This window comes from Drosophila albomicans, chromosome 2L (assembly GCF_009650485.2).
Source record: "Drosophila albomicans strain 15112-1751.03 chromosome 2L, ASM965048v2, whole genome shotgun sequence".
Lineage (NCBI taxonomy): Eukaryota > Metazoa > Arthropoda > Insecta > Diptera > Drosophilidae > Drosophila > Drosophila albomicans.
Genome location: NC_047628.2, coordinates 14,884,446 through 14,900,017, shown reverse-complemented (window position 1 = coordinate 14,900,017; position 15,572 = coordinate 14,884,446). Strand labels below are relative to the sequence as shown.

General features: G+C 33.9%; 1 protein-coding gene across 4 annotated transcripts in view; it reads left to right on the top strand.

The window, feature by feature from the left end:
* Positions 1 to 112: 112 nt before the first annotated feature.
* Positions 113 to 15,572, top strand: part of LOC117563330 (E3 ubiquitin-protein ligase TRIM9) — a 113,826-nt gene continuing 98,366 nt past the window's right edge. For 3 of the 4 annotated variants that reach the window (XM_034241596.2, XM_034241595.2, XM_034241594.2), the window contains exon 1: positions 115 to 1,310. In XM_034241596.2, coding sequence (XP_034097487.1) covers positions 417 to 1,310 — 894 coding nt within the window. In that variant the 5' untranslated portion in view covers positions 115 to 416. Of the gene's footprint in view, positions 1,311 to 15,572 lie in introns of all 4 variants that reach the window. The other variant, XM_034241598.2, reaches the window with a different exon arrangement.

Below are 15,572 nucleotides of genomic sequence, written 5' to 3'. Positions count from 1 at the left end.
TCGTCAAGTTGTTCGTTCGTCAACGGTTGCGGTTGTAAGCGAACATGCATGCGCCTGTTAAACTTAACAGCGTGCATTTTGCGTGGCGGCATGCAGCCAACTTAACAGCTGCTTAACAGTTTAGTCTACGACGAACCTTTACAGCGAGCGGACGTGTTGCAGGCGAATAGCGGACGAATTTGTTTCAGTGACGAAATTCAACGGAAATTTAAAGGCGCGTGTTTACCAAGAAAATTGCGTGCAAAAGAATTTGAGTGTTCAAAGAAAATAAGAAAAGAAAAGCAAAAGCAACTGTTAAAAATGCGTAATCAACGCTGAATTTTCTGAGTGCAAATTAACAGTTGACAGTCAGTGCAAAAAGTGTCAGTGTGTGTGTGCTATCCCAATTGGCAAAACAATATTAATAACTAAATAAAATGGAGGACGAACTACGTTGTCCCACCTGCAAGCAGCTGTATGCGAATCCCGTGCTCTTGCCCTGCTTCCACGCCCTCTGCCTGGGCTGTGCTCTCGACATACAAACACCCTACACACCCGGAGGTCCAGCTGGTACCGCCAATGGAGGCGTGGCACCCGGAGGAGTCTCCGCTGTGAATGGACAGCAGGGCACAGGAGTAGGAGGAGGACCAGGGGGAGCAGCTGGCGGAGGAGCTCCAGGCACACGACATAGTTCACACAGCTCGGCGGCGAGCACCGCAAGCTCGGCCACCGGAAGCGAGAGCGTCACCTCGGATCAGGATCAATCCGATAAAGTGAGCATCTTCAGTGAGGCGGACTCGGGAGTCGTTTGCTGCTCCAACACATCGCGTCCCGTGTCGTATGCGGGCACCGGGCAGTTGCAGGGACTGTTGCAAGGTTCGGTGGTGGCGCCACCGGGTGCGGCATATTGTTTGACGTGTCCGCTGTGCCGGAAACTCGTCTTCTTCGACGATGGCGGCGTACGCAATTTGCCCACATACCGCGCCATGGAGGCGATCGTGGATCGTTTCTGTGCCCGCGAAGCTTTGCGCTGCCAAATGTGCGAAACGGATCCCAAGGTCGCCTCCCTCATCTGCGAGCAGTGCGAGATCCGCTATTGCGATCAGTGTCGCGAACTCTGTCACCCAGCTCGTGGTCCGCTGGCCAAGCACACGCTTGTGAAGCCACGTGGCGCTGCCCAGGCTCGGGAATCGGTGTGCGGGGAGCACGAGGAAACCCTCTCTCAATATTGTCTCAACTGCAAGATGCCAGCCTGTGGCCAGTGCATCGGGGAGCAGCGACACCAGACCCACGATGTTCAGTCCATCAACGTCACTTGCAAGGCACAAAAGGTGAGTAACCGACATTCTCTCTATGGTATAAAGGGGAATTTCTTTAGTATCACTTTGCTGTTATCAAATGTCTAGGGTTTGGGTTTTCTAAAGAATACTTTTGCCATGAATATGTGTAAAACGAGTGCAGTCGTGAATTGAGAATGTTTATCATGTTTATATTACGTAGAAACAATTTTCATTCAAGATTTACAAATCTTGAATTTGGCTACAATTTAGGATTTTAAATTCCGACTTTGTTTCTTGAATTTAATGCTTTTTCCCATTGTGGTATAATGTATAACTTATCTAAGCTTTGGGTTCTCTAAAGAATACTTTTGCCATGAATATGTGTAAAACGAGTGCACTCTTGAATTGAGAATGTTTATCATCTTTCTATTAAATAAAAAAACAATATTGATTTAAGATTTAAAAATCTGAAAATTGAGATTTTATATTCTGCTTTCCGTCTTGATGCATTTTTCCCATTGAGGCATAATGTATATATTGTATATATTGCATTTACATTATAACTTATCTAAGCTTTGGATTCTCTAAAGAACACTTTGGCCATAAATATATTGTATAACGAATATAGTCTTGAATTGAGAATGAGGTATAAACAATTTCGATTTACATATTTAGAAAGTAGGTTTCAATTCAGGAGTTTACATTTCCGTTTCGGTCTTAAATTTAATTAATTTAAAGCGTTTTTCCCACAAAGGGGAATTCCTTTAGTATAGATTATCATTTGCCTAAGTCTTATACTCTAAAGTATACCTTTGCATATCTGAATAAAATAATACGATTACAATAAAATAATACGATTACAATCAGGAATTATGATTTTAGAATTTAGTATTTCTTAACACTTATTTACAATTTGTTATTATTAGCTATTCCATTTGCTTTTGATTGCTTTTCGTTTGGTTCAAATCTTAGTTCATTTATGAACTAAGCTAACTTTTATTTCTCTATGTGCACCTAGGGGAATTTCTTTGATATCAATTTGCAGTTATCACATGTCTAGAGACACTCGAAATTGTTGCTTATCTCTAATAAATTTTGTAAATATTTACATGCTATTTGAACTAAGCATTTATAGTTATATTACAACTAGAAATTTAATTGTTGCTCACCGGGAATTGTATAATGAATTGTCCTTTAGTAGATAGACTTTGACATTAATTGGGACTTGTTATTAAGACTTTGATTTTATAGATTACAAGAAAATTATTCTTTAAGAAGTGTGCCAATATGAAAAGCAAAAAATCAACAAATTTTGAACAAATATCCCACTTCAATAAAAATAAAAATTGTGTTGAATTAGTAATTGGTTATTAAATAGTAATATACTATTAAGTATGGTATTATTTGATTTAATATTTTATGGAAAGGAATTATAATATTTTTTTAGAATTGAATATTTACATAAAAACTTAGCAACTGTTGGCAACGACAGAGTTCACTGTACGTTGAAGTATTTGTTTATTATTTATTTGTGTAAATTCCTAGAAAGAACTACATATTGAATTTCAATGCAAAGTGCCTTTAAAGGAATCATGAAATTCTAGTAGCAAATAAATCATTTACTTTTGCATATATTAAGCGGAGTAGGAAGTAGGCGTGAAATGGAACTTAGCAGAAAACACCTTCATATGTCATAGTCGAGGAAGATTATTAGAATGCTCAGAGATACTTATTAAAGATACACACCTAAGACAGTAAAGAGTGCTCTCTCTCATATCTGTTGGCCAAATAAATGTAAAACATAGCAGGGGAGGCAACCTCATCCTGACCACATCCTGACTAACATCCTTCATCTTCCTTTCCAGTTCCTATTTGTTGTTATTGTTGTTGTTGTTGTTCTCCTCTTTTTTGCTGCTTGTCTACCACGAAAATTTATGGCCCTTCGTTTTGTCCGTCTGCGCGTCGCGCACATTTTTCATGCAAAATTGTTTTTCCTTAAGCATTTTTCAACCCTGCCTCCCTCCCACTCAGGTTGGGTTTTCCTTCTATGTAGTATAACTCTCCTCTATCTAGTCTAGTCTCGGCTTTAGCTTGTTTGTTTGTTTGTTTGTTGGGTTGCCAAGTGTCGCAATCTAAAAACTTTGGCACGCTAATTTAGCGATAAGTTTTTTGAGTTGGGTTTTGAGTTTGGGTCTTCGACTGCGTCTTTTTCTTGGGCGTGAACTCGATCTTAAAGTTAGTTGGAATTTAATTTCGAAAAGCTTAAGCACACCTGACTGCGATGCGAAATTAACAAATTCCATTCTCGAATCAAGCTGAAATGTCAACGCCAAACACACAAATTTTAATATGGCGCAAGGACTCAAGTGTCGAAACAGGACAGCACAAGACAGCAAAAGGACATGCCGAGTGCAAAAAGTGACAAATTGCAGCGCGCCTCGCAAAACAAAGAACAGAATAGCGCAAAACTCAAATGACGACGAGACAGGTCAAGAGGGAAACAGGTAGAGAAAAGAGTAGACAAAAAGGAAAACAGAAGCGAGAGACAAAATGAGAGCGGGAGCTATGAATAGAAAATGCTGCTATAGAAATGAAAAGCGTCAAATAATTCACAGCTTCTTGACTACAGTAAAGGTTGCCTATACAAAAAAACAACAAACTATGGAGTTGTCACTGTAAACAAATTACATTCTTTCACTTTTCCTGAACAACAAAAAAAAAAAGGAACTTAAGCTCAAGCAAAAGATTGAATGATTTTAAATAATGGAGAAATAGAGCGAATTAAGTGTTAAAGGTTGTACATTTAAGGATTTGTTTTTTTTTTTTAAATTTGTATGGAGTTGTATTGAAAGACAAAGTTGTCATAAAGTCAAGTAGTCTATCTGTAATTAATTTGTACTTTATCAATTTAAAACACTTGGTTAAGAATTTAGAAATACTTGTTTAAAAAGGTACAACAAATAAATAGAACAGTCTATTATAATATTTTATGGAATATTGAAAACGAAAATTCAAATTTTTAAATACTTTTTGAAAAAGGTACAAAAAATTAAAAAAATAATCTATTTTATTATTTTAGGGAAACAACAAATAAATATTTAGAAATACTTCTTGAAAAAGGCACAACAAATAAAGAGATTAGTCTAAAAAAAAAACTATAAATTTAGAAATACATTTAAAAAAACAGAAAAAAAAACAAAATATAAATAAATTATTATATTAAAATATTTTATAGAATATTTTAAACAAAACTTAAAATTTTGAAATACATTTTGAAGAGCGGTACAAAAAATAACTAGATTAGTCTTTTATAATATTTTACAGAATATTCAAAACAATACCTAAAATTTAGAACAACTTTTTGAAAAAGGTAAAAAAAAATGAATAAATCAGCTTATCACATTATTTTAGGGAATATTTAAAATACATTTCGTAGCCATTTTCATTGCAAAGAATTTTGTGATAAATCAACTTTAAGAAGGATAATATTAAAAGTATATTTTACATATACACTTAACAATTAGAAATTGTATTAAATTTTCCTCCATATTTAATAAGCACTTTTTAATTATTCAGCATAGTTTGTCAATTATATTTTTGTGCTTAAACTATAATCTACAAATTAGGTAGAAACAAAAATTGTGACAAATGAGCTAAGAACATATTTATTTAACTTGACAATTAATTGAAGAAGATAAAAAATTGCCAAGTAATTATAGATAACGATATAAAGCTATACTTGGGAAATGATAAATGAACAATTGATATTGGTAATTAGTAGACTTTTTTAAAATAAAAGCAAATAAATTAATCTTTGGTCTTCACTAAATTTAATTTCTTTTACAAGTAGTTCAGTTTATTTTTAAAACATTCGCCTATAGCGTCATAGCGTATAAATAGAAACTTATTGAGGCACTTCATGATTGCCTATCAAACTGATAGGCAAGGCACAAGTATCAGATATCAACGATATAATGAGTACTTTGAGGGTGATTAGATGTAGTTGAATGTTGTGTGCAGCAGATGAGCTGCAGATTATTAAATCGAGGTAAGGCACTTCCTGTTGTAAATGTGAGTTTGTGACTCAGAGAGCAGCTGAGCGAGCGATGCAGGATTTCATTCTTTTGGTGTCAGAGATACAAAAGTCAGATTTCAGTTTGGAACAATGGACAACAAGCAGAAATCCGTTGTCGGATAGGGGGGAAGGCAGCTGACTCAAAAAGGCGGCAAAAGGCAGCTGACGAAAATCAAAACGAACGAAAAAAAAAGTGGGTAGAACTCCAGGTTGAGGTTGAATGATGACACACGCAATGGCAACAGCGCATTCCTCAATCAACATTTAGGCCAGGCCCGCAGACAGCCGAAAAGTGACAACGAAAGTGTTGATAAGATAAGCCTAGTCAGAGGAGAGAGAGAGGAAGAGGAGGAAGGCACGAGCTGAATCAGAGCCACACCAAAACTCATTAAACTGCACTCTCTCTCTCTCTCTCTTTCGGTCTTTCTCTATCATTTGTTTTTGCACACAATTCTGTTGCCTTGTGACATTTTTCACACCTTTGCTACCTGTATTGGGCACACACAGGTAACTAAAAAGAGAGTGAGGGGAATGCAATATCGTTGTGTCTTTAGCCCTGTCATCGCGTACTTTCCCACTATAGTACTTGTTTCACTCACATTTCCAGCGAACATCGAATCATTAATTTGCAGTTTATTATGCATCCTGGCTATATCCTTGTATAAGGATAAACATATTGCTGTTCTCATTGCTGTGCTGAATTTATGACGCCATCAAAGTGCATCATGTTTCCTCTCGCTCTCTCTCTGTGTCTATATGTTTTAGTCACCACCACCACAATGTGCCACATCGTGCCCCGCATCTGTGCCACACACATTCCCACCCCCCTTTGTCCCCTGTGTGGCTGCCGCATGATTGCACTGAATTTGTTCCATTTAACATGGTCGCATTTTCTCTCCTTCGACGTTTTTTTTGCTGCTTCTTCATCCATTTATCCATGTGCAACCGTGGGGCAATGTTCATGTTGCCATTTCTAACAATAAAATAGTTTTTGATACGTATCCAGACACACACATACATATATACACATTATATATTTTCAGCTCGTTTGCTGCTATTGATTCATGTATTTGAAATTCAACTTTATATTTTAACTAAAGACTTAGCTTTGTCTTTAAATGGAAATGTTATTGATTGGTTTTGTTTTGTATTTGCTTTTTTATTGTGGTATATCATAATGTTATCTATTATAAGCCTTTTAATACATCTAGTTAACTGTTATGTTTAACTACATTTATTTTCAAATGTCTTTCTTTTTTATCACACTTAATTGAACTACATCTTCTATAGCTATTAAATTAATTGGAAGCACTTAAGATATCAATCTCGACTGCGAGAAACGGACTTATGATTGTCCAATTTAAGTGCTTTAAGATCATGGAATTCCTTGTGAAATTTTATTTTTCATGATAATGAAAATTTAATAAATTAAATATAAATATAACATCAACTTAATGTTTCGTTTAAGAGTGTTAATTATGAAATTAGAAACTATTTCTTTTGATTCGTTTAATATAATATTTCGTTTAAGGGCTTTAAAATTCTTATAGATTCGTTAAGAAAAGATGAACTATTTACTTCTGGTTGATTGATAATAAATTGTATATATTTTAATTATTTATTTATTACATATAATTTATGAAATTAGAAACTATTTGGTTTAATTGGTTTTTTTTTCATCATACTTATAGATATTTTACAAAATGATTAACTATTTAGTTTTTGAAGTTTTTCTCTTTTTTTTGTATTTATGTGTATTGAAATAGTTATGGAGTTCTTATAGATTGATATGCTATTTGTTGTATTACGTTGTATTTTTGAATAAACATGAATGTAATATAATAGAAAGAGCTTTAAAGAGATGTTAGATTCCTTCAGAAATGTTACATTATTTCATATTTTTCATCTTATGTTTCGCTTAAGTCTTTCCAAGTATTTATATTTCTTATAAGATGAGAAACATTTTTTCTTGCATGAAATATCAAGTTTTTTTTTTTTTACTATCTTAAAATATTTTTGGTTAACTTATCATATGATAAATTATTTTTCCATCCTATTTCTTACATTATACACTATTATAATGCAAATTAATATATTTCTTTTACACAATTGTTTTATTCCTGTCGCCATTGACTTTGTTAGAATTATTGGGAGTTATCTTTTTTGTTTTAACTCTTTTAAAATATTTATCGTTATCTTATGAATCTTATCTTATCTTCCATCGTATTTCTTAATACAAATTCAAAAATGTTTTTAATACAACCGTTTTATTCCTGTTGCCATTGATGCGACTTTGTTAGAATTATGCGGAATCTTGGCTTTTACTGCCAACGTTCTCTTTTACTGTTATGGCTCTGTTAAGGTTAACAAAAACCCTGCCAGCATATGCTGCATGCGGACATTATGTCATGGGTTTATCAATTACCATTACCTTATCTGGGCACATCTCTCTCCGAGTCGAGTAATGCGTGCCAATTAAAATGTTTACGAGCATGCATCACTGTCATACCGAAAACACACACACACTAGCCAAACTAAACTGGCCAAGCACGAGACTCCAGGGAATAAAATGTGAGTCCCTGAGCTTGTGGCAAATGCTCCAAAGGGGCATGACTTTATCCAGTTTGGAGGAGAGTCGAGTCGAGTAGGTAATGCATATGTCGGAATATTCTTTGGCAGCATAAACTGCCACTTAGCCGCTGCCTTTTGTGGCAAGTACTTTCATTTTTTTGTGTAGGGCAAGGGGAAAGCATTTCACTCTAAAGCAAATAGAAAAAACTAAATAGTATAAGTTTTGTTTGCCGTGAAAAATGACTGCAAATTATGCACCTGGGAAAAGTGGCTAGAACAATGAAATGCCTGCTAAATTATAGCGCATGTTTTGTTGGGGCTGGGCTCCAAGTTTAGTTTATTATTATTTGTGACAAAATAATTTCAGCACACAAAAACCAAAAGGCAAATGCCGAGCAATTTTATTTGAATTAAGCAAGGCAAACACACACACACACAGGAATTTTCGCCCCCTCATCAAGGAGTTTATTCTTACCTGACTGCCAAATGGCAAATGTTGTTTTTATTTTTGTGTGTTTGTGTGTTTGACAGCATTTGAAAAGGGATTTTCATTGTGACGTAACTTTTGTTACTTGCTTTTTGTTTAATTTACGTTTTTATTGCGCTGCGCAGTTGACATACCCTGTTGTGAGTTTTGATAAGGGTATGCTCATAGTGTGGGTGCTGTCACGAAACTTGGCTCGTAGTCCCAAAAGACAAATCGAAAACTCTGACAGCAACTCAATTATTTAAAATATGAATATTATAGTTGACATCAAATTGAAATATCATCTTCAATGTTTTATATAGAAATTTATTATTTTTTCTATGTAAGGAAATCATTTTTAATGTAACACAAGAATTGAAATAAAAATATTTACTGTGTTGTATTAAGTATTCATCAACTTTGTAATACTAATAATATTGAGTTATATTTGACATCAGTTTGAAATATAGCCTTTAATGTCTTGTATGGAATATTTGTATTCTTTCTTTTATTGAAATACCATTTTCTATATTTTATATAGAAATTTATTATTCTTTCTATGTAAGGAAATAATTTTTTATTAACCATAAGAATTTAATTAAATATAATTATGTTTTATTCAGTTTTTTTTTCAACTTACTTCGACGAATAACATAGAGTGTCTTCTATAAAATTATATTATTATTTCTTAAGCTACTTTAGCGTATCTAAGATGCATTTTTCATTGAATGATCTAATTTCATATAAAGCAAATGTTTATTTCATTCATAAACATAATATAGAGAGTATCTTTTACTGTAAACTTAATTCTAGGGCGCCTGTTTGGCTTGACTTTTCACCCTAAAGACTATCTAAGATGCATTTTTCATTTAATGACATAGTTTCATTTAAAGCAATTATTTATTTCAGGTAGTTTTCTAACATCATAAATCTAATATAGAGAATATCTTTTACTCTAAGCTTAATTCTAGGGCATCTGCTTGTCCATCATTTATGTCTTTTCACCCATTCTTTTGGGGTTTTTGCTGATCCACCAATGCTCATTGGCACACCACACGCTCACACATCCTCAAGCGCTCTATAACTCTATTTCTATCTTTCTTTGCCTTCCACACTCTATCTCTTCTCTTTCTTTCATACATTTCCTATTCCACTTTTTTTGTTGCTTTTTTCCCTTCTCTCTTTTGGCCACCCATCGCATCGCAGTCGCGTCTAATGCTCTGCTGTCAGCAATTAAGTCGATATGCTTTCTGCCTTCTACCATTTACCATTTGCTTACATGCGTTATCCTCTCCTCTAAATGTGTATGTGTGTGTGTTAGCAACTGTGTACGTGTGTGTGTGTGCTTGGGTGTGTGTGTTTTGTGGGTGTGTTTTGAAGAGCCTTTCATTTTGGGCATTGACTTTGGGCTTTTGCTGCTTTAATTCCCACTCCTGACACACTCACTGCTTCAGCTCCATTCTTATGCTCTTCCATCTCCCTCTCTCTCTCTCTTTCTCTCTCTCTCTGTCTCGACAACTGTCTGGGCCTCTTGGCTTCTGCCTCTGCTTCTAGGCAGTTAATTAGCACTGCGCTGAATTTGTTTATTAATTATGTAATTCATTTTTCTGCGTAATTATATTGGGACCTGCTGCCACATAAAAGTGAATACATTCTGTAATTGGGCCGTAATTAGCCAAGTGTTGGCCTAAAACACAGTAAAGTCTCCAACCACCATCGAAGCTACCCATTTCTCCCATCTTATTCCTCAGACAGGTGCCGAGTTATCAACAACTTAATGCGCAAAAACATTAGAGTAAGGGTCTTGAATTGTTGGACAGCTCAATTCAAGCGGCGAAATCTTCATAAAATACGAAAATAGCAACAGCAAAAACAACTTTTAGGATACACATTTATATTTAATGCTATAGCTTATTTATGGAATATACTTTGTGGATGGAAAAGAAGGCAGTAAAACACTAAGACTGGCACTTGAATCATTTTGGTGTTTTTGTAAGTTACTTTGGGAAATTTGGGATATTATAATTGATGTTCTTAAAGTAAAGCTGGAAATTATTAATAAATATATGCGATTTTTCTTTAAAATTTATTTTTTAATTTTTATTTTCCATATTAATGTACCGCAAAAATACTCAACTATACCAAAGGCTATATTTGGTATATTGATATAGTACTACAATCAAAATATACCGCATATTACTAAAATATACCAGATTATCTTAAACAAATATACCATATTACCTTAATAATCTAAGCTTATTATATAGTACTGCATTCGATATATACCATATATTACTAAAATATACCAGATTGTCTTAAATAACTCATACAATTTTTATCTGATTGCAAACAAATTTTCGGGAATCATAGATAGTGAAGTTGTTATCGTATTAACCAAGAATTATTTACATACATATATAGTTTTTTAGATTTTCAACATTTTCTTATCTCTCAGTTTAATTTTTAAATTATTTCCTCAGTAATTTGAATATTTTTAAGTTCTCTTAAAGCTTTTATCAACGGCTGTAAATACTGCCTCGTTTTTAATACCACAAATGTTTTATTCAAAGCCTCGCTTCATTTATGCAATAAATAATTATCTCTGCCATTAACTGAATGCCACACACAAAGAGGCAAGCTCGCAATCTCTTTTCACTGTGTGTGAACTGTGAACTCGGAACTCGGAACTATCGTGAGTTCATTCCATATTCCTTCCATCGCCCATCGCTCTGTTTTATTATTATAATTTCCACTTCACTTTCACGCTTCATGCTGTTCTGGCCAATAAGTAAGCTTCTAATTATTTCCACCATAAATGTCAAATACACTGCGGGTGACGATGATGTTGCTGATGGTGGGCGCCAAAGTGGGCGTGGCATGTTGTTGTTTGTTAACTTTTCGCATGCTTATCTCTGAAATGTTTTTTTTTCCCTTTTCGTTGTGTATGCTAAATGCAAAATTACATTTTGTTGTCCAGTTGGGAAATGTTTTTCTGCTTTTCTCGCAGCGATTTTCCTTTTATACTTTAGTACTTTTCGCCGCAGTTTTTCACTTTTTTTGTTGTTGTTGCTGTAATTTATGCGCGTTTTGCATGTTTCAAGGCAATTGTCAAGGTTTTTTGCGCCAACAGTGGAGAAATTATAAATGTTTTGTGATATAATTACTTTTGCCGGAGCCGGAGCCTACCTCACTACAGCTCCTCTATCTGCTCCTCTGTAGTGACCCTCGAAAAATGTCGATTGCTGCTCATTTCAAAGTTTTTCGTTTTTGTTTGTCAACTGTGTGTTTTTCGGGGCACAAGTTTTAATTGTGTGGGCTCTGTGCTCTGTTTAATCCCTGTGGACCCGATCGCTCTGTGCCCCTAGAGCTGATTGTCTGACCGCCCGCCCGCCTATTATTGATTTAATTTAATTAGTTTTCGGTTGACAACTGTCCAGTCTCACTCTCCTTGCCTGCCCGCTGACCATTTTCATTGATTGTCGTCTGCACTTTAGTTTATAATTTTTGTTTTGATTTGTGTTGAAAATTTAACGACCCAACAGCAAAATGTGGGCATCAGCCAGCGTGTTGACCCCGCCCAGTGAACCCGAAAAAATGTTATTAAAATTTTATTATTGTTGCTACTACTTTGTGTGAACATTTTTTTAAAAAATTGTTTTTATGGCTACCGGGCAAAATGTGGGGGAAATTTGGGCAAATGCATTTGTCATGTAGTCCAAAGTAAATCTCTGTAAATATTTTTTGTTGGGTTTACTTACGAGTTTGCTGCCAGCTTTATTGACAGCAATTGAGATTTACTGCTCTGAAATTCTACTTAACTTTGCTCTTAATAACGTTATACGAGTATTTTATTTGGTTTTTTTAGTGCGCTACTGTTTTTTGTATATTTATTTTGAGGTTTATTAGATTGAATTTAATCAATTCATAATTTATTGGTATTTTTTTAGTGACTTGCTGCATTTAATCATTTTAATACACTCGACTAAATTGCATAATTAAATAAATTAAATTTGCAAAATATTCATATTACTCTTGAATAAAAAAATATGAACAATGTTTGGAGCTTGACAAATTACATTGTTTATTAATTTCAATTAATCTCTTATGCGACAGTTTTTTGTTTGAATTCGTTACATTTTATGCAAATATGCGCATTGTTGGGCTTTTCTAATTTACAATAATAAATGAGCTACTATAGAATGGCCGCGAAAAATAATTTATTTAACACACATAAAATATCGTGTCAGGTGTCCATAGAAATGTCAACGAAACAAAATGCATAAACTAAAGACCGCAGTGCCAACACTTTGCATCATTATTTATTTATTCACCATTTAAATTAGCAATAAAATGGGAGAATCAATTAGTGGCACAGCTAAAAGATACCCAGCAATTTTATTGGTATAAAACAGTTTTTCCCATTCATTTTATAAAGTATTGCGGAGGTAAATAAACTGTGTTGAACGTTTGTGCAAACAAACAGTATTTATTTTATTTTATCTCTGTATTTTTTATGTGTCGTTTTTCGTTAGCATTCATTTAAAAGCATTTAGCTGAGCTCGCTTGGAATTTGCATAAATTATATGCAATTGCATTTTATTTCTATGTTTTTTTAGTGTTTCTCTCTTTTATTTATGGAGCAAGTCGTGTGGGCAATATGTTTAATATTTAATTTGATGTTTATTAGCGCGATATAGAAAGTTATTTATTCCAAATGTATGCACAATTAATGCATGTGTCGTTAGTTTCTAGAGACTTTTAAATATATGACTGCAATTAATGAGAATTCTAGGCAGCAGCTTTTCTATACATTCTTTACCTACTCCAGATTATATTAAAGCTTTAAAAATTAGTCAATATAATACTGACTTATTAAAAAGAATTTTTGTTGCGATAAGGTCAAAGAAAAGATAGTAGAAGTTATTTATGAAATATTTTTAGGTATATGGTATAAATTGTCCTTTTTGGTAGAGTAGTAGTAATGTAATAGTATTTGAACATACCAAATATAAACTTTGGTATAACTTAGTATTTTTAATATATGGTATATACTGTACTCTATGCTTGTACTTTAATGTTATAGTATTTCAATATACAAAATATAGTCTTTGGGATATTTTAGTATTTTTTGGATCTGGTATATATTGTATTCTATTGTTTTAATGTATTCGTATTTAAATATACTAAATATAGCCTTCAGTATATTTTAGTATCTAGTATTTCACTTTAAGGCAAATGTGTTAGTATTTCGATATACTAAATATATCCTTTGGTATATTTTAGTATATCCTTTGGCATATTTTAGTATTTTTAGTATATTAATTTGGTATATTTTAGGAATAAATCCTGAGTGCTTTGCTTTTATCGTGTATCTCAAGTCGAGAACACTCGACTGTAGCTTTCTTACTAATTTTACTTTACATTTTTACATTATTCTATTTTCTGATAAAGTGTTAAATCAATAAAAACAAAAAAAAGTGAACTATTAAGGTCGCTGTGTCTTTTGATTATTTGCCGCCTCATTTTTGCAAGTCAAATGTTATCAATCTGCAATTAGGCATTCCCTTATTCGCTTATCAATCGAACGCTTGGCTGATAAGCTCTCAAGGGCTTTGTCTGCTGTTTATGTTGTTTCTCTGCGCACTTACAATATTTATGTAGTGTACTTTGTGTTTACTATTCTCCTAGGTCTGTTCTTGATTGTCAGCTTTATTTGTGTTATGTTGACTGTTGTTGTTTGCTTGCTGATTGATTTGATTGGTCTTAAAATGCAATTAATAAATTTCCTATGCACTGCAATCACTGTTTGGTAATGTTTCCCCATTAACCATTAACACTTGACCAGCTAAATACATTATCCAGATAGTTATCTTGGCCTCACGTGGCCAACAGCGAATTCTTAAAGCGTTGACAGTTGGCGCTGTGCAGGACATAAAAAAAATGTGAATGGAAATGAAAACAAAAAAGCTGAAATACCGCTCCCTTCTGTTGATATGGGAATACCATACAATAAAAAAGGAGAGCTATAACTGTAACGACACCTTACAAATGCTGTGGCAATGTTGGCAGCTGCAATGTTGTTGCTGCCTCGTGCCACACGTTGTTGCTGCTGTTGTCGCCACATGTGACATGCTGGCTGCTGCTGCTGCTGTTGGTTAACTCAGCGGAGGGGTTCACTTTTTATGTGGTGGCTAATTAAAAAATGAACCAACAAAAACAGAAAAAAAAACCGAGAACAGACGAAAGGAAAATGCTTTTTACTGTCACGACACGCACAATGAAAAAAACAGAAAACAGAACATGAAAGCCTGCGCTTCAAACGTTTAACAGTCATAAAAATCTGCTATTCCCTCCCGCATGCTCCTGCTCCTCGCTTTTGTCTTGCCCTCGAATTAAATGCCAAAAGTCATTAAAGGCATTTAAAGAAGGCGTCGATAAGTGCGCGTAAATTTCATTAACAGTTTTCCCTCTGTCAACTTTTTTCATTGCGTTTTCATTAAAGTTTACTTAATTATTTACAATGTGTGTGTGCGGGCTTCATTCAGTTCATTTAGTTGAGCAAAAATTTGCATATTCATGTAAATTAAAAACTTCCGTTCCCACTCGCAGAAAACACAGAAAACAGCGCATAAAAATGTTACTGTTTGCTACATTGATTTTTTCGCTGCATTTTATTTATACGCATAATTAAAAACAATTTGTTTGAAAATTATTTCCATTAATTTGCAGTGCACAAAACACAGAAAAGAAAAACTGCAACGAGTTGCACGAAATTTATTGTTAAATCAGTTGTAAATTTGTTAATATATTCTTTCTTTTTTTTCTGACTGCCAGACGTTTTTGTCTGAATGAGTATATAATGCGTCAATTCGCGTTTAAGCCCCTAATTGAATTCCAAATATGTGAATGCAGTTATGAACGAATCACTGAATGAACAACTGAATGCTGTCTGCCTCTGTCTCTTCTCTATGCTGCATTCTTTTCACAAAATCGTTCAATTAATTTGTGTATTGTGCAAATGCCAAAAAAATGCGCCATTTCTAAAGGAAGATTTTTGAATTAATTTCGCTTTTAAATGGAGAAGTAGGAATCCAAAATAAATGCATTCAAACAGTCCAAAAATATAAACGCCGCCTATTTTTAATAAAAGCAGAAAATAGCAGTAATATTCTTAAAATCTTACAAATTAATTTACTACAAA